The sequence below is a fragment of the Mesoplodon densirostris genome, chromosome 5 (assembly GCF_025265405.1).
Source record: "Mesoplodon densirostris isolate mMesDen1 chromosome 5, mMesDen1 primary haplotype, whole genome shotgun sequence".
Lineage (NCBI taxonomy): Eukaryota > Metazoa > Chordata > Mammalia > Artiodactyla > Ziphiidae > Mesoplodon > Mesoplodon densirostris.
Genome location: NC_082665.1, coordinates 123,150,790 through 123,169,907, shown reverse-complemented (window position 1 = coordinate 123,169,907; position 19,118 = coordinate 123,150,790). Strand labels below are relative to the sequence as shown.

General features: G+C 43.9%; 1 protein-coding gene across 2 annotated transcripts in view; it reads left to right on the top strand.

Moving 5' to 3' along the window:
• The window catches only part of RFTN1 (raftlin, lipid raft linker 1), a 200,673-nt gene that overhangs the window by 80,476 nt on the left and 101,079 nt on the right, over positions 1 to 19,118 (top strand). For both annotated transcript variants that reach the window (XM_060099471.1, XM_060099473.1), the window contains one exon: positions 299 to 485. In XM_060099471.1, the coding sequence (XP_059955454.1) occupies positions 299 to 485 (187 nt within the window). The remainder of the gene's footprint in view (positions 1 to 298; positions 486 to 19,118) is intronic.

The following is a 19,118-nucleotide window of genomic DNA, read 5'->3' as shown; positions in this document are numbered from 1 at the left end:
CCTTCTTCATTTCTTTCTTTTTTATTTTCTGAGGGGGTGGAAGTGACTTTTCCAGTGTGATCTCTGAGAAACTGGCTCTAATTTTAAGCCATCCGATCACCAGTACTTATGGATGAGTTGGAAGTTAACCAGCAGTTTTGTAGGTTCCCTTGAAGACAGTAGTTAAGATGGGAACAGACTCACGTGACTGAGAGGCGACCTGGAGATTTTCTGCTGAGCTGAGGGGAGAGGGATGTGGATGCGTGGGGTGGCCGGTCTGGGTGGGTCTCTGATGAGCCTCCCCTCTCTCCACTCCCAGCCGAGCTCCCACGGGCCTCGGCCGTGAGGCTGGCCTCCCTTCGTGACCTGCCCGCCCAGCTGCTGGAGCCGTACCAGCAGGGCTTCTCGCTGGTGGCCCTGCACCCCTTCGTGCAGCCAACCCATGAGCGGGAGAAGACGCCCCTCGAGCACATCTTCAGGGCCATCCTGATCAAGAAAGCCGACAGGTAAGGCCTCTGAGGGTGGGCGGTTAGCTTAGCATCATGAGGTGCCTAATGTGTGTTGAATGAAGAAGGGAGGGGAAAGGAATAGGGTTTGCGGGTGTGTGTGTGTAGAGTTTGCATCTGTTCCCAGGACTGCCCTCTGACAGGTAAGGCCAAACATTAGACAACTAAAGAGTTTCATAGCCTCTTGCAACTGTCCACACCAGACGGCATAAGTAGAGAATCCACGTTACATCCTTTCCTCCTTTAATTTACTGGATTACACTCAGCTAGAAAACTGTCACACTCCCAGAAGAGAGCGGCTAGTGAAAGTATACTATTAATCTGCAAAGCATGGCTGGAAGACACACTCATTTTGGTTAGAGGCTGTATACAAACTTCATATCTTCCCCCAAACTCCAGAAATACTTGAATATTTTACACCCATCATACTTTCTGTCAATCACTTGGGAGGAAAAACAAAATTCACTTGAATCAAGTCCTGTAATTGATTTGGTCTTGATTTTGATTTTCAAGGCTTGGATGATGTTTTTCAATATGGCTTTCCCAAGAATGCTTACTCTTATATTTTTATTGGGTCTAATTAGGAAAAGAGAGGTAGAGATCGGTTTTTCAAAAAGAGCAATATTAATTTTAAATGCTTTTTTAAAAAATGATGAAGGGGCGCAGAGGGATAAACTAGGACCTTGGTATTAACATATACATACTACTATATATCAGTATAAAGTGCATAACCAACAAGGACCTATTTACTGTACAGCATAGGAAACTAAATATTTTGTAATAACCCATAAGGGAAAAGAATCTGTAAGAGAATATATATATATATATATACGTATATATATATATGTATATATATGTATATAAATCTGAATCACTTTGCTGTATACCTGAAACTAATACAACATTGTAAGTCAACTATACTCCAATAAAAATAAATGAATGAATAAATAAATAAATAAAAACAATGAAGGTGGGATAGAAAGCACATTATGTTTCTGCTGCTCTTGTAAAAATAAAAATTGAAAGCCTGGCAAAGGAAATCAGATCTGTCTTTTGGCCAGTTATCGTGGGAGAAATGACAACACGTGCTATATTTTAAAAAGAGAGTAGAACAACTGCCCGTCTTCCCGCTTGCTTGGCCCACTGAACAGACGTTTGTCTGGTGACCTCAGGAGAGACAGCTGTGGGGCGTGAGGCTGTGTGACGAAGACGGACCCCTCTCTCCTGGCCAGCAGAGTTCTTCACTTCTTCACGGCTGATCGAGCTCTGGGGCCCTCAGTCCATGTTAATTTACGTTAGAATTTGAAGTGAAAGGTGGCGTCCGCCTTTGCTGACGTCCAGAATTACCATGATTTTGGCAGAGTGAAACTTTTCTCAATGTCTGCCTTTTTTGCATATTGGCTTCTTTATGTTGAGTGGCAGTGGGTCAATATCTGGTCAATCACAAGAGGAAATTGTTCTGGGAGCCCTAGTGGTTTCAGGTCCCACTGACACATGGGACGTACATGATGACAATAGGTCTCATTTACTGAGCGCTCACTGTGTGCCAGGCTTTGTAAGTATCACAGCATCCTTATAATCAGCCTATGAGGTATGTACTGCTTTTATTTCCATTTTAAAGATGAGGAAGCTGAGGCCCAGACATGGAGTTAGTTATCAAGGTGGCAGGGATGACAGCAAGCATCCTCCCCAGCAGGCTGACTCTTGTACCTGCAACTGAGCCCTGATGTGAAGCACCTGATGTCCTCCTGCACCCATGATTCTGTGGATGACCACTTTATGAAAAAAAGTGGGAGAGTGCATATTTGATTTTTAGATAAGGTGGTAATTTGTGTACTCTACCTTTCCTCCATTTTACCACTTAACAGTCTTCAAATAAATCAGAATTTCAGAAAAGAGACAAAATAAGACCAACTTACCATGTGCCTTCCTAGTTACCTAAGACGTACGTTGGGCCCCAGTGTTTCTGTTCCTTAGGCCATTCCATTGGCCTTGATGTGTGGAGGGGACAAAAGTCCCCTCTGGTCAGGACACAGGAGTATCCCTCAGTATAATTCCACTCTAGGTGATGCTAGCACAGGACTTGCCATGAAGTCAGCAGATCATAAATGAACTTGATTCTAAATGCGAAGCTGTCTTTTTTCCCCTGCTGTGGAGCAGCACTTCTCAAACTTTGATGTGCCTTCTTTGAATCTCCTGGGGATATTGTTCAAATGCAGAGTCTGATTCAGAAGGTCTGGGGTGGGGCCTGGTACTCTACATTTCTAACACGTTCCCAGGTGATCCCGATGCTGGTGGTCCATGGACCACACTTAGAGTGGCAAGGGCGTAAGGAACTGTCTACTTCTGTCTGGCTCAATGCCTGACACTCACCAACACCACTTGGCTCCCAGAGAGAGTTTTGAGCACCAGGAAAGGGGAGAAAGCACATAGGGCACCTGATTGGAGGGCCTGTGTTCTGTGCTGCACTTGGGTCCTAGCAGGTGATGTAGTGTAAGGGGCACATCAGTAGATTTTTCTGGGCCTCCATTTTCTAGCTGGTACGATGTGGGATTTGTACTAAATGATTTGCAAGACCTGAGCCAACTCTATATTGTAGTCTGATTGGATGAAGAGGGCAAGAAAGCTTCTCTGCAGGAATAAGAAATAAACGATCCCATTTTAGGAATAGTTCATTACAAGCCAGCGGTGGAGCTGGGGCGTTCAGTAGGGGTTCATTCCTCCCATTGAGGACAGGCCCTGAGCTAATGAACTTACTTTCCAGAAGAGAAAATGGGTCAAGCTATTAAGAAGAAGGAGGGGGGCTTCCCTGGTGGCTCAGTGGTTGAGAGTCCGTCTGCCGATGCAGGGGACACGGGTTCGTGCCCCGGTCCGGGAAGATCCCACATGCCGCGGAGCGGCTGGGCCCGTGAGCCATGGCCGCTGAGCCTGCGCGCCTGGAGCCTGTGCTCTGCAACGGGAGAGGCCACAACAGTGAGAGACCCCCGTACCGCAAAAAAAAAAAGATGACATTGTCCTTGAGTTTGAGTTCACTCTATCCAGAGTGTCTGGACCACCTGTCTGGATGACTTTAATGAACATTCCAGCTCCTTAATAAGCAGATACAGAGCAAGAATTGCTTGGATAACTTGGTGCCAGATCTTTGAAACTGGCCCCCACCCTTTTAAAGGAAGTTGCAAAAGCTTGGTAATTTGCCAAGTATGGTAATGAGAATGGTAATTTGCCATTCTCGTGACAAAAATGACCAACAGAATTTCCCCCACTTCTGTTTAGTATTGCATTATACAATTTTAAAGTTCAGGCATTTTCTCCCCTAGCAAATGCAATAACTGTATGTTTTTGCATCATGAGGGAAAGACCCCATGCTATGAAAAACAAACAAACAAACAAAACCCAGCAGAACATTTTCTGTATCAGTAGGGAGTCGTATGTTTGTTTTTTTAAGTATTGATTTTAATCTAATGTTCATAAGGCAGCCTTTAGAAGCTCACTACCTGGTCTTTTAATTTATTTTTGGCTGCGTTGGATCTTCGTTGCCGCATGCAGGCTTTCTCTAGTTGCAGTGAGCGGGGACTACTCTTCGTTGTGGTGCACGGGCTTCCCATTGCGGTGGCTTCTCTTTGTTGCAGAGCACGGGCTCTACGCGCCCGGGCTTCAGGAGTTGTGGCTCGCGGGCTCTAGAGCGCAGGCTCAGTAGTTGTGGCGCACAGGCTTCGTTGCTCCACGGCATGTGGGATCTTCCTGGACCAGGGCTTGAACCCGTGTCCCCTGCATTGGCAGGTGAATTCTTAACCACTGCACCACCAGGGAAGTCCAGTAGGGAGTTTAAGTAGTAAAAAATGAAATAAAGGAAATCCTGTGTGATTAGTTTTTAATATGAGCAGTTGATGGTATTTTTCACCAAGTCTGCCAAAGTTCTGACAGCTATAGATGCTGGTAAATGAAATGATTAGCTCTCAAAGAGGAGGTAAATGCCTTGGTTAATATTGTCTAAGTAGACAATATTGAAAGAGCTGTACATAAACTTTTTAGATTACTATCAGTTTAAATCAAGTTCATTAGCAAGAATCATCATGGAATGACTACTTGAAACTTGGATATCAACCTTAATGTGTTTGAAAGGTGAACATAAAGTTTGTAGCAAATAATTAGCCTTTGGGGTCTGCAGTAAGACCAGGAAAAAAAACCCCAGAACCATACAAGCTTGCATTCACTCACTCACTCACCGAGTCATTTGCAGACATTTAGCTTGTGCTCTTTGTAAGGTATCGTGCTAGGGACTCTTCTTGGTGGGAAGGGAGAGGGTGCAGGCGCAAGATTCAGCTGCCCGTGGAACCTGCCTTCCAGGTACCTGCAGTTTACCTGAGAACATAAGACATCCCTCACGCCATGGGAGTTTGGAAAAAGGAGAAGTCACCTCCTGCTGGAAAGAAAAACTAGGGAAATGTTTCAGGAGGAAACATTTCTTTCGGGTAGGCGTAGGAGTAATATGTCTGAAGTGAGAAGAGTTTATTCAGGTCTCACAATGAAATGTTTTCTAGTGAATTTTGAGTAATTTGAGAGCGTCATGGACAGTCTAACTGTATCATCAGTTATTCCCAAAGCACAGTGCAGTAATGTTCCTCTGAGGCCTCTGCCATTTTGCTAAATTTCACTTCAATCCATGAAAAATTGCCTGATCCTTTCTTCTGAAAATTTTGGTAACTGCCATTCCATTTTAAGATGGCAGGCCAAACCACACATCTGAGTCAGTTGTTCTTGATCCTAAGTGTGTTCAGTTGAGTCAGTCAGTGGCTTTGAAAACTGACTCAAGAATGAATAGCCGAATATGAGATATTTGGTAAGTAAAAGGGCGATTGTACTTCCTTCTCTCAGGTCTTTCTTGGGAGCACAGAGTGATTTGCACCAGACAATGTAGTTGCATTCACTCTGATTTCTGAGTGCATTTAAGTTGTGCTTCATTTTCTTCGGGCAGTTTTCCTTAGAACGAGTTGCCAAAGATCTTAAAACTTGATGGCTAAGAGAAGTCAGTTATTAAAATGTCACTCTGATGTTTCATGAGTGTGGGTTTAATTCTAGGTCGCTTTATGGTTGTAGACGTAAGTACAGAAATGCATTGTGCTGCTCCATTTTTCAGCTGTTACAAACTGTCGTTCACACACAGAGCTAGTTCAGGGTGTCATTGATGTGTTTTTTCATCACTAATGGGTTGAAGCCATTTGGGTCCAGGTCCCCTGGAATAATGCCTTATATGGTACAGGGAACCAGGACATCTGTGCCCTCTGTCGACATTCATCAGGTGCCTTTTGGCTTAGGGTCAGGGAGTGGGGCACCCAGAGGAGCTGCAGCTAATGCAGGGGGTGGGATTCCGAAACCCTGGTGGAGGGTGAAAAACGCATATAATCAAAGCTGCCCTTGAAAATCTCTTTAATTGCCCGTGAAATGTAATCCTGTAGCATCTCTCTACCCGATGATGCAGGCTTTCCTTCAGGACTAGATCAGATTGGTGTTTCCAGCAATGAGCCCCGTGGGGAATGAGTTGGTTTGGGTTTAGAGTGAGTGTTCATTAGAATCACACCTAGGGTGGTGAGATGCTTGCACCCAGAGAGGCGTCTGTGGGAACTGAGATAGAGAGAAGAGGATCTCCCCCCTCCCCCAGCCCCGCCCGCCACTGTCTCACATCCATTCTGGAACACATCTGCCTGAGACTCGAATAACTAGCACCGTTTTAAGTGGTAAACGTTTCCGCCCTTTCAGTTAGATTTTTCTAAGATAAATGAGCAAAGAGCTCCCAGCTCTCAGGAAACTTATCTGCTAGGAAGATGTAAAGTCTATATGCAAATTATGTGAATGCCCAGCTTCATCTATGGGTCTTGGTTTTTGTCTCTCACCTGGAATGTGTTAATGGGGGGCCTTCAGAAAAGGAGGCTCTGTGACTCCCATGTGCTCTGGGTCTGGACTGATGGGTAGATTTGAACAGGGGCACCAGGGGTGGGAAGGGCCTCCCAGGCAAGGGGGACCGGCCCAGGGGAGCCTGGAGCCTGGAAAAGCAGACCACGGATGATGTGGGGTGACTGGAGCGTGAGGCCCAGAGGGAGACGGGGAGAAAAGGCATGAGAAGGGTGAGGGCCTGGATCACGAGGCCTCTGATGGCTGGGCTAAGGAGTTTGAACTTTATCCTGAAGTCAGTGGGGAACCACTGCAATATTTTTGTTTCGTTTTAGAGGAACAACCACTGGAAGTGCTGAGTTTCCAAAAGCCTAAGAGGGGAAGAAAACGGAAGCTGAGAAAACATGGCGCCTGTCATGGTGGGAGGTGATGGGTAGCTAAAGGCGGTTGTAGTGAGAAGGTGAGGGTATGTGTCCCATAGGAGGAAATACTGGATTTAATGTTTAGCTAGCAAGGGACAGCATGGAGGAAGAGGGAGAATCGAAGTCTTAAGTGAGCTTTTGACTCCGAGGGCCTGGGAGGGGTAACTGGAGGGGACAGGGGTGGGGAGGGGAGGGGATGTGTCTGGGTGGGGTTCTCCCAGGCGCAGACCCCAGAGGAGGCTTCACATGCAAGTGATTATTAAGGAAGTGCTCCCAGGAGGAATCAGGAGCGGGGACATGGGGCAGGGAAGGGGAGGTAGCCAGCAAGGGTGGCTGGTCCTCTGGGGAGCAGCGAGTCCACCCTGAGGCTGGGGATCTGGTTCTCACACTCCTGCATCCGGGAGCTGTTGCCCGTGAGCTTCCCCGCACACTTCCAGGTCTGGGGCACATCCAGGTGAAGCAGCTCCAATTGCCAAAGATGACTGCAAATCACGCAGAAGCTGGGGGGACACACAGAACCGGGAGGGGGGATGGGAGGGACCTGGGTGGAAAATGGAAAGCATCCACCACAGGAGGAGATGAATGGCATCAGTTTGGTCGCATCGTGTTTTGGCTGTTGCTGGTGGCACATGCCCCTGGGAGTTATCCCCCGGGGAGCCGGGAGCCAGGAGGGAAGGCCGAGCTGGGGGAGGCTGTGGAAAGCCATGGGAGGCCGGGGTGAGCCCATTAGGACCAGCACACTTCTGTGTTGCTGACCGAGCCCCAGCTGCTGTGGTCCTCATTTTCTGTACCAGATGCTTCCAGTGATCCTTAGGAGAGATGCAGTGGCTTGCTGAGAGCTGTGCTGAGTCGCTGTCTTCCAAACGCACCATATGCTTGGAGCCTGAGAAGTTTTTCCTCTCCGACTGCACCAGCAAGCTGTTCTCACAAGTACTTACTTAAGAGCAGCACAGAGCCTTAACTGAGTCAACTCTGGCTGATCAGTGTCAAGGGATGCAGAGACAGACAATTCTGTTGGCTTTTTGCTGTGTTATTTCTAGGAAAGCAAATCTCAGAGTGTTCAGCTTTCCCCCTTGTTTCCCTTCTTAGGGTAGGATTCTGAAATCTTGACGACTCTGCCTTTGCCCTAAGACAGGGGCTTAAAACGCAGATGCCTACAGGGGCCAGGCTCCTTGAGTGAGGACTCTCGGGTATTGGAGAGCCCATGCCTACCTATCTCTGCTCCGTTGTTGCCAAGTGTTGCCAGATCTTGTACTTTTTTTAAGAAAAGCCAGAAATCTGGATTTTTATGTGAAAACTTCTCTTTTTTAACCGTTGCCTCACTTTTTCAAAATAACATTGTATATCCTTGACCCACCCCACTGGCTGTCATCTTGTAACCTTTAAGATTTCTGTGTGGTGCTTGCTTCGGGGGAGTTCATCACCTACCCTTTGAGCTGCCTGTTCTCCTTTCACACACAGCAATCGTCAGACTTCTGACTCTCTTGTTACTGTTTTTCGTATGTCTGCCCACCTCCCCTCCCCCTTGCTAAATCTTCTTTCCTCTTTGGATTCCCATTACTTACTTAGTGTGCCAGGTGCTGAGTAGGTGTGGATCAATAGAATTTACCTGAATTGAGTGGAATAAAACCGTGCCATGGAATTTTGCTACCATCTTCCACTAAACGACCATAAATCCATTGAAAGATGGATTTGTCTTTGGTTTACACATCTAACCAGTACCAAAAGTGCATCTTGTTAATGTAGCCACACAGCAGCATGGACCCCAAGTAATGGAACACACACACACACACACACACACACACACACAAGGTCCTTTCATTGACTCAGCCATAAAAAGAAACGAAATTGAGCTATTTGTAATGAGGTGGATAGACCTAGAGTCTGTCATACAGAGTGAAGTAAGTCAGAAAGAGAAAGACAAATACTGTATGCTAACACATATATATGGAATTTAAGAAAAAAACAAATGTCATGAAGAACCTAGGGATAAAACAGGAATAAAGACACAGACCTACTTGAGAATGGACTTGAGGATATGGGGAGGGGGAAGGGTAAGCTGTGACAAAGTGAGAGAGTGGCATGGACATATATACACTACCAAACGTAAAATAGATAGCTAGTGGGAAGCAGCCGAATAGCACAGGGAGATCAGCTCGGTGGTTTGTGACCACCTAGAGGGGTGGGATAGGGAGGGTGGGAGGGAGGGAGACGCAAGAGGGAAGGGATATGGGAACATATGTATATGTATAACTGATTCACTTTGTTATAAAGCAGAAACTAATACACCATTGTGAAGCAATTATACTCCAATAAAGTTGTAAAAAAAAAAAAAAAGATCCTTTCAATTGCCAAATAGCAGTGATTTGCCACAAGAGTAATGTACATTATTTTTCACTCTTTTTTTTTTCTTTTTAAAAACCATCCAAAGGATGGCCTTCAAAGGAAGGGAAATCTTTGTGGACCTTAAGTGGAGTACAAATGCATTACCTTGCTGTATGGTCAGGCCAATAAAGATGGCTGTTCTCTCGCTCTCTGTACATCCCCTGCTTGATCAGTACCTGCTTCACCTATACCCTACTCACAGGAGTGACCTTCTTAAGTACTTGCCCCAGACCCCAGCTAGTGGTGGTTCTTATCAAGGGACAATAAGGGGGTGCCCCTCTGCTGGTTTCCCTGGTAACTGATGAGGCAGCCTGATGTAATCCCCCTATAACTGGTAACCTCCCCTCTCGCTGGGCGTGAAGCCTGCCTTCAGGTTCTGCCTGCCTTTGGCCACACAAGTTAGGGTGTCCCTCCAAGACCTTGCTTCAGACGTGTAAGCTCCCCCATCCATGAAACCACTGATGTCTCTGTTGGTGACTCAGGGCTCTTTCTTCGGTCTTAAGGTCTTAAAGCCGGGCAAGTGCAGGCCTTGAAGGCCTGCGGGATGCAGCCCAACGATTGCCTTTTTTTTTTTTTTATAGCCCACAAGATAATATGAACCTTTTCTTTGGCATTTGAAAAGGGCAGAATTGGGAAAGTACAAAATTATATTGGAACTGAACAGAAAATTCTTTTAAAAATTATAGTCGAAAGTGTCCTCTTTAAGAGGGCTTGTGTCTCTTTATGTCTAATTTCTACCAATTACTTTGACTCTTGGGAGAATTATGGGGCTTCCAGAAAGAGGTTTCATAATTAAATGAAATACACAGGGGCTGGGGGCGCCTTCTGGGATGTGCCCTAGAAAACGCTCACGCGCGAGGCTGGGCTTCAGCCTGGGGCATCTGATTGTTGGAATCACACGTGAGGAGGAAAAGTAATGCTGGGCCTAGCGGTGATTGACACGTGTTCCTGTGGTGCAAAAACCACAGCAGCTGGTTTATTCCCAGAGGGCAGAAACTGAGGAAGGGGGACTCAAAGTTCTTTTCTTAAATCAGGCGGGGAATAAAGGTGTTTGTTTAGCGTGGAGGTTGTTGTTTGGGGTTCGGATTTGGGAAGGGCCCTGCTCTTTGCCCACGGTTGCCCCTAGCTGCTGGCGTGGGAGCATCCTTCATCAGCTTTCTCAAGCTTCCCGAGGTGTCGGGAGAACTTGATTAGCTCTCCAGGGCTGCCGCCCGCCCCCTGTGGAGCTGTCCAGCCTCACTGAAGATTACCTTAATGTATCCCTCCTATTTTCCCGTCTCACTCCTGAGTGACACTCTTTTCTGGCGTGTTGAAGTTTCAGGATTCACTGTTAATTATTGTGTTTGCACTTTCCAATCTAATATGCCGGTGTAAAGCCGCATTCTCTTGGGGAGAGAGAGTTTTTTCCCATCCACACCCCTAAATGGCTTGCCTACCTATTCTTCTTCTGTCTCTCCAAGTGTCGGTCTTTATCCCAGTGGAGAGAACAGGAAAGCCGTGCGTGGTTCGTGTGAGACCTCATTTCCCTCCCCTGTTTGATCGCTGTCCTCGATTGCCTGTGTCTCTCCCCACATTTTATACCTTATTTATTTTTTTGCCTCCTCTGAGAGAGAGAATTAACATGCTAGTGATTTCCAGTCTTTCTCAGAAGTCGTTTGGAATGGCAGAGAACAGCGAGCAGATATCCAAAATGCAGCAGCACAAACACTACATTTCTTTGAAGTTTCCTGTTGATCTTAAAACCTGCGCGAATACTACGGTACCATGACATGTCTGTATTTGTTTTAAAATAAGGTAAAAGCCCTTTCCTCCCACACTGTACACACAATCTTTAAATTAAAATGGACTCTAGGAAGGTTTATTATGTGACATTGCAGGTGGGTTATAGGGACACTTACTGTTATGAGGGCCATGTGCACACAATATAGGTCATTTGCTTGCACACAATTTTATTTGTGTCAGATTTTTGTACTTGCACGCCTATTCCATATTAGATTTAGGAACTCACATTGTCTTCCTGGCAAAGTCATTTTTGTCTTTACTCTTCTTTGTCAATCAGAGGTAACTTAGATTGTGTCTGTTTCTCAAGCTAAGAAAGATGCAGTGGGCATTACCAGTGCTGGGGCCTGGAAAAGGCTAGTACTTATTCAATTTTGCGTTTTCAGCTATGAATGCAGCGGCAGGTGAGAAATAACTTCCAGATCCATATAAGTACATTGCTAGTGATTGCAGCATTCTTGAGATCTTGATGTAATGATTATCTCTATGATCTATCTAGCTGTTTTCTATAATTTTTTAAATGGTTGAAAGATGGAACCATTTTACAAAGAGGTAAATGCTGTAATGTGATTTAGTGGAGTACATCATTTCATTTGCTTCCTATTCGGCGACCACGGGATGAAACTTAAAATGGCTACAAAGACTTTAAAAACCAAATTAGTAACTCCTATTCATACAACACCTGTTTCTGAGGGCCTGAGAGCACTTTTGCTTCATTCCTGTGTGTGTTAAGTGTTATAATTTTGTCTCACTATGTCCTCATGATGGTTGTTTTTTGCCGTTAATATTTGTTGAAACCATTATTATGCGTTCAGCTGAGGTTTTAGACTTCCTCTATTTTATAGCTAAAAGGTACTATTATCTTCTGTTATTCCTTGCTTCCATTTTATTTCCTAAAAAATTAGACGGAAGAAGTTACTAATGACTTCTCAGTACTGAAGTGTGGGGCATGTGAGTGGGAGGGTGTAGTGGGGATGGGACTTATGTTCCATCTTGAGGCTCATGGCTCAGAAATACACCATCTTTCAGCTCAGGGGCCTGGAGCTTATGGAAGGGTCCTCAGAGAATTCCCAGAATCCTCTGGACTTCGCAGTATCAAGGGTCCCCATAGCAAGGCTATGGGACCACAGGCCTGGTTACCCCCAAGCTGGTTTCAGGACATAAGGCTGCCACTACAAACCAGCTGGAGCCCCCCAAATGGCTCCATTCAGCAGGCTAGCTGGGCCTTGTCAGTTTCTGCACTGAACAGTTGTATGCAAATGATGGTTCTAAGGCCATTAATGTACTATTTCCCCCTGTTCCCTAAAAGCAAAAGCAAAATGTCCTAGGTGTCTCTGTCTTCTAAGGTAGTGACCCTTGTAAGAGAATGAGGTGAGCACAATCTATGCTCTGGGGGGATTTATAACAACTTGAAATTTTCATCCTCGACTTCTATAGTTTAAGTCCCCAAAATTGCTCTGTCAGGCAACCTGGATCTTAACAAAAAGGGAACAAAAAGCCCATTTTTCTTGTGAAGAACATTTATATGTTTGCAGGCACTTCTTCTTTTAAAAAAAATTATTTTATTGAAGTATAGTTGATTTATAACATTTTATTAATTTCTGCTGTACAGCAAAGTGATTCAGTTATATACATAGATATACATTCTGTTTTTCATATTCTTTTCCATTATGGTTTATCCCAGGATATTGAATACATTTCCTTGTGCTATACAGTAGGACCTTGTTGTTTATCATTCTGTATTTAATAGTTTGCATCTGCTAACCCCAAACTCCCACTCCATCCCTCCCCCACCCGCCTCCCCCTTGCAACCACAAGTCTGTTCTCTATGTCTGTGAGTCTGCTCTGTTTTGTAGATAAGTTCATTAGTGTCATATTGACATTTTAGACTCACAGGCACTTCTTAATATGATTTACCATTTATGTTATTGGTCATAATAGCTACCATTTATTTATTGCCGTGGCCAGAGTCCCTGCTCTTTGCTTCATGGTGTGCCTTGTCTTTCCTCTTGAAAGCCAAGATGAAGAAAACGGTACTTTCTTCTGAGTCACCCTTCTGATGGTGTGGAGGAGCCAGGTTTCTCATCAGGATCTTTCTACTTCTAACACTGTTCCTCTTTAACTTTGTAATCATTAGGGTTAGGGTTTGGGTAGGATTTCTCAGCCTATGTAGTTTCTCAACTGTTGACATTTTGGGCCAGGGACCATCCCGTGAGTTGTAGGATATTTGGCAACATTCCTGACCTCTGCCCACTTGATGCCAATAGCAAACACCCCCCCCCTCCCGCCCTTGCATTTATGGCAATCAGAAATGTTTCCAGATGTTATGAAATGCCCCTGAACAGGCAAAACTGCTGCCCCTAGTTGAGAACCACTGGATTAGCGTTAGGGTGTGAGGTAAGGGATCTAACTGTATTTTCTTCTACCTTTGTCAACAGCATTTATTGTATTAACCTAACTTGGTGAATGAAATGCCACCTTTATCATAGGTTGGATTTCTGCATACATCCTAATTTATTCCCGATTCTTTATTGTTCCTTTGATCTATTGATTGATTTTTTGTGCTAATCCCATGCTATTTTGATTACAATAAATGACAATAAATTTGTAGTGTATATTAATACCTAGCCAAGCACTATTTTTTTCAGGATCTTGGCAACTTTGGCATATTGATTTTTCCATATATTGTCTATAGTCTAAAGTTATTTTCTTCAGTCCCCAGTAAACCCTGTTGAAATTGTAATTTCATTTACATACTAATCTGAGAAGAATTTCTACCAGGTGTTTTTAAGACCATAGAGTTCAATATTATTGTTGGAAGTACATTTTTTATTCTAGAGCTTTGTGATTATTCTGAAAACTCTATGCACCGTCTAGACCAGTGGTTACCAAAGGTGGTAGACATACCTATGTTGAAAGAGAATTGAAGCTTCTGTGTATGTTTATTTATACTGAAAAATTAGGAGAGAAATTATGCATTACCAATATTTAGCTTTCAGGTTGAAGGTGGTGCCCTGGCTGGGTGTAGATGTCAGAGGGCCCTTGTCTGTGTGAAGCGGGGTGTGACGGGGGGGATCCTGGAGGAGACTGAGGTCAGAGGAACATTTGCAGCTGAGAACCCAGGGAAGTGGATTTGTGGATTATTTTTTGTAGTTTTAACTAAGTTAGCCCTCATGAAATATACACATGGCTTAAAAAATTCCTGTAAATTCATTGCAGATTGCAGGGAACACAGAATACCAGTAATGTAAATGTGAAATTCTCCTCCCTCGCCCCTCCCTTATCTTGTTCTTTGTCCTTGGAGCACCACGCCTCTCTCCCTCTCTATCTCTCTCTCTCTGTCTCTGTCACACACACACACACACACACACACACACACACACACAGACACAACTGGCCATATCGATCCTTCTCTCACTGTGTGTAAGAGCTTTCTTGGTGACATAAAAAAATCGATGCCTACCTATTCCAGTCTGACAAAAGATGGCTAAAGAATTTTAGACTCATCAAGAAGACATTTTGCAATGTGGATTTACTTCCATGATTGTTAACAGTGAATCTCATTTCAAGTGTATATTGTACCTTGGAATATTAATTACTAATAATAGGGACCTATTGCGACTACACTTTTTAAATATTGCTTATTTCATCTGTTTCTAATCTTCTAAATGTTTTGTGTCCATTGTTTTCTAACATAGGTAAGATGTTGGTACAGTAGTACTCAGGAGACTTTTACTTGAGGGTTTTATGATCTAAAGCTTTGGAGACCACCCACTCACGAGGCTTCCAGGTCACACTGGTGGTTCCCGAAGCAGTTCCAGTCTTTACCTTGGTCTGTGCACCCTCAGCATCACCTGGCAGCCTCTTAGAAATGCAGATCCCAAGCCCCACCCACATCTGCTGACTCCGAATTTGCATTTTAACAGGATCCCAGGGGATCTATGTGCACATCAAAATTGGCCATCATCAAAAAATCTAGAAACAATAAATGCTGGAGAGGGTGTGGAGAAAAGGGAACACTCTTGCACTGCTGGTGGGAATGTAAATTGGTACAGCCACTATGGAGAACAGTATGGAGGTTCCTTAAAAAACGACAAATAGAACTACCATATGACCCAGCAATCCCACTACTGGGCATATACCCTGAGAAAACCATAATTCAAAAAGAGTCATGTACCAAAATGTTCATTGCAGCCCCATTTACAATAGCCCGGAGATGGAAACAACCTAAGTGTCCATCATCAGATGAATGGATAAAGAAGATGTGGCACATATATACAATGGAATATTACTCAGCCATAAAAAGAAACGAAATTGAGTTATTTGTACTGAAGTGGATGGACCTAGAGTCTGTCATACAGAGTGAAGTAAGTCAGAAAGAGAAAGACAAATACCGTATGGTAACACATATATATGGAATTTAAGAAAAAAACATGTCATGAAGAACCTAGGGGTGAGACAGGAATAAAGACACAGCCTACTTGAGAATGGACTTGAGGATATGGGGAGGGGGGAGGGTAAGCTGTGACAAATCGAGAGAGAGGCATGGACATATATACACTACCAAACGTAAGGTAGATAGCTAGTGGGAAGCAGCCGCATAGCACAGGGAGATCAGCTCGGTGGTTTGTGACCACCTAGAGGGATGGGATAGGGAGGGTGGTAGGGAGGGAGACACAAGAGGGAAGAGATATGGGAACATATGTATATGTATAACTGATTCACTTTGTTATAAAGCAGAAACTAACACACCATTGTAAAGTAATTTTACTCCAATAAAAATGTAAAAAAAAAATTTCAGAACAGAGCTAAGCTGTGCTTTTCTATTAGTGAGCCACTAGGCACATATTATTAATGAAAATTAATTAAAATTAAATAAAATTAAGCATGCATTCCCTCAGTGGCACTCGCCACATTTTAGGTGCTCAGTAGCAACATGTGGGTAGTGGCTACTGTATTGGGCAGTGCAGAGATGCAACACGTCCATCGTCTAACTCAGCAGGTTGGAGGGTGCGGGTAGGAAGACCCAGAAAAGAAGGAAACGATGAGCAAACTTGAATTGGGATGTGTGCGTTAACCGTAAATAAAGAAGACTTCCTGTCTCTCAGCTGGACATGGCTGGTGAGCGTCTTAGGAAGGGCATTCACGTGTGTGGCTACTGCTGTTATTTTTGTTTGCAGATCATGTGACTTTTCTGAACCAGTAAGTGCCAGGCAGACCTGCCTTTATTCAGTGTTATCTTTGTGAAAAAATAACATTTATGCATCAGTACTACTGCATCAGTCGTCATTTCCACATGTTTCATAGTCAGCCAGAGCCTTGCAGTGTTCATGAGAAAGCAGGACCCTGCCCCAAGTCTGATTTCATGTGGCGGTGGTCCTCTTTGCTGTAGTCCGGTGTGGTGGGGATTGAATTTCTCTCACAGCTACATCATACAGGGACCACTGGGGGTAAAACTTGTTTTTCTTGCCTTTTAAGGTTAAAGGTGAACTCCTTGTGTTGTGCAAGTCACTGATGGCTTATCTACCAGAGAGCCGGCTCGAGCAGTAAAGAGTGAGGCAGGATGTGGCAAGATTTCTCTAGCATAAATAGCAGCCGTGGCTCGTTAGGGGCCCATGATGCCTTGCACCCGCTTGGCAGTGCACAGCTCCCTGGGAGAATGTGTGGTTAGAGTATCATGTGCACATCTCCCCCCATCATCTCTGGAATGTTCCACGGAATACCACACCCTTATCCACAGATGGGGTGCATGTCTGTTGGTGAAAAAAGAAGGGAGAAGAAAGACCAGTGACCCATCTAAGAGTTGTTTCCTTCTCTCTGCTTCCTACTTCAGCACTCCCCTGATAAACTCTGTAATTAGGTGCTTTATTGAAAGATTCACTAGGATTTGTTTATTTGGCTTTTTCTCCTTCCAGCATTTCTCAAGCTTCACTATTAGGGGAAACTTTTGACTCCAGCAGCCTCCTTTTGGTTTTGTAGATTTGGTTCACTTTGCAAAGAGGAGGTCACAGAGATTATTGGAACCTTTTCCCCGTTGATCTGAGAGCAGCTTTGGGGAGCAGCAGTTTATTCCCCTCCCCCCAACCCAACCAGCAGCACCTGCAGGAACAAGACACACCTCAACTCTCTCTCCCATCCATCCACTTCCTCTGTAGAAATTTTAGGTCTCATTTCTGCTCTCCTAAAATGTTCTTCCAACTCTTCCTCCATCATACGGAGTGCTGCTTGCTTAATCTTCCTAAAATCTGTACTCCGTATCTTCTTTCATCTAAGACCATCCATGACTCCCCTTTACCTCAGAATGAAGGCCAGTCCCACCCTGTAGCGACACACCCCTGTCCTTTCTTTCCAACCCCGTTTCTCACTTTCTGCTCCAGCCAGCACTGCAGGGCCCCCATCACAGATCTATTCCAACAGCAAATTCACCCATACATTCGCCAGGCTCGTGTTTACTGATCCAGCCGAATTAGCATAAACAAACCTCGCCTTCACATATCTTTTACCAAACTGACCTATTTATTATTTCCACCATGTAACTCATGCTTTTTTTCCAACTAGATCCTTCCTATTTCTGTTCTCAGTGCCTGGAATGTAATTTTATACATTGTCCCATGACTAATTTTCACACAGCTTCAAAGACTCTGCTTACGTGCTCTTTGCTTTTTAAAACTCCCTGATCCCTGACTGTGGAAGCAACTGAACTTTCATAGCTCTTCTCTATGGTTAGAATAAATAGCAGTGTTGGGTAGTTAGATGCCCATAGACTCTAAGTTTCTTTTTTTTTTATTATTGAAGTGTAGTTGATTTACAAAATTATATGTTTCAGGTGTACAGCATAGTGATTCACAATTTTTAATTAAAGGTTATGGTCCATTTATAGTTATTATAAAATATTGGCTATATTCCCTGTATTGTACCATATTTCCTTGTAGCTTATTTTATACCCAATAGTTTGTACCTCTGAAGCCCCTCTGCCTATGTTGCCCCTCCCCCTTTCCCTCTCCCTACTGGTAACCACTAGTTTGTTCTCCATATCTGGGAGTCTGTTTCTTTTTTTGTTATATTCACCAATTTGTTTTATTTTTTAGAGTCCACGTTTAAGCGATAACATGCAGTATTTTTCTTTGACATTTCACTAAGCAAAATATGAGACTGTAAGTTTCTTGAGAGGATGTAACTCCAACCCTTCCTGTGGTCAGTGGTCAAGCAAGTGATAAGCTCATGAAACTAGAAAAAGCCTTCTTTTCCTTTCGCGGATAGATCTTTCTCAGATGTGTAGTTCATTTTCCTCCCTACTACTCCTTTAAAACAACAACAACAACACACCATTCTGATCATTCTACTTGAACCTGGCGTTGCCTTGAGGGAAAAATCTGAAAATTTCGTCCTGTTTCCCAGAGATAGAGAATTTGCTTCTGTCAACTGACATTTAATGATTTTTTTTTCTCTCGTTGGAGAAGTGCCTAGTAATCTAAGTTTGTGTTTGTCACCATTTCTTTCTGATTGTTCCTCAATGAAGCAAAAATAGCCCTACTGATGAACTGCACATTCTCTCTCATTTCTTTTCATAACTCAAGTTCAAACTGTGCTTTGTGTCCTGGGAAAAAGAAGATGTTGCTTCAACTCATGATCTTTGAAGCTATCTAAGGGATTAATGAGTTGAAGTGAGATCTGTTACATGTTTATTATTTAAAAGAAGTGTGTATGATAGTTTTTATTAACATGTTTATTGTTTAAAAAGATAGTTTATAGTAGACTATAAACAGGCATCTGCTTTTTAGTGGCCTGATTTCAGCTCTGTCCATGAGACCAAAATAGGTATTCAGCTTACTGCTTGACATTTCATCCGAATAATTTGAGGATTAACCCTTTATGACTGTAACTCATAAAGCGTTACAGTGTTTGCTTGCAAACATGTTTTTTTAATGGCTTAGAAAAGGGTTCTGTCCCAGCCACTGTGAGATCAGGCAGGGTCAGTGTCGATGTCCTGACCACGGTCATGGGGAGTGGGGAGGGGAAGAATCTGCCCGCTCATTACAATGGGTGAAATATAGGACTTGGGTTTACGGTTAGTTATTCTGACAGTGATATAGTTGGATAATCTGTTCGCTCTTATCTCTTGCCTGGCATCCAGCCTCTGTGACTCACATTGGAGCAT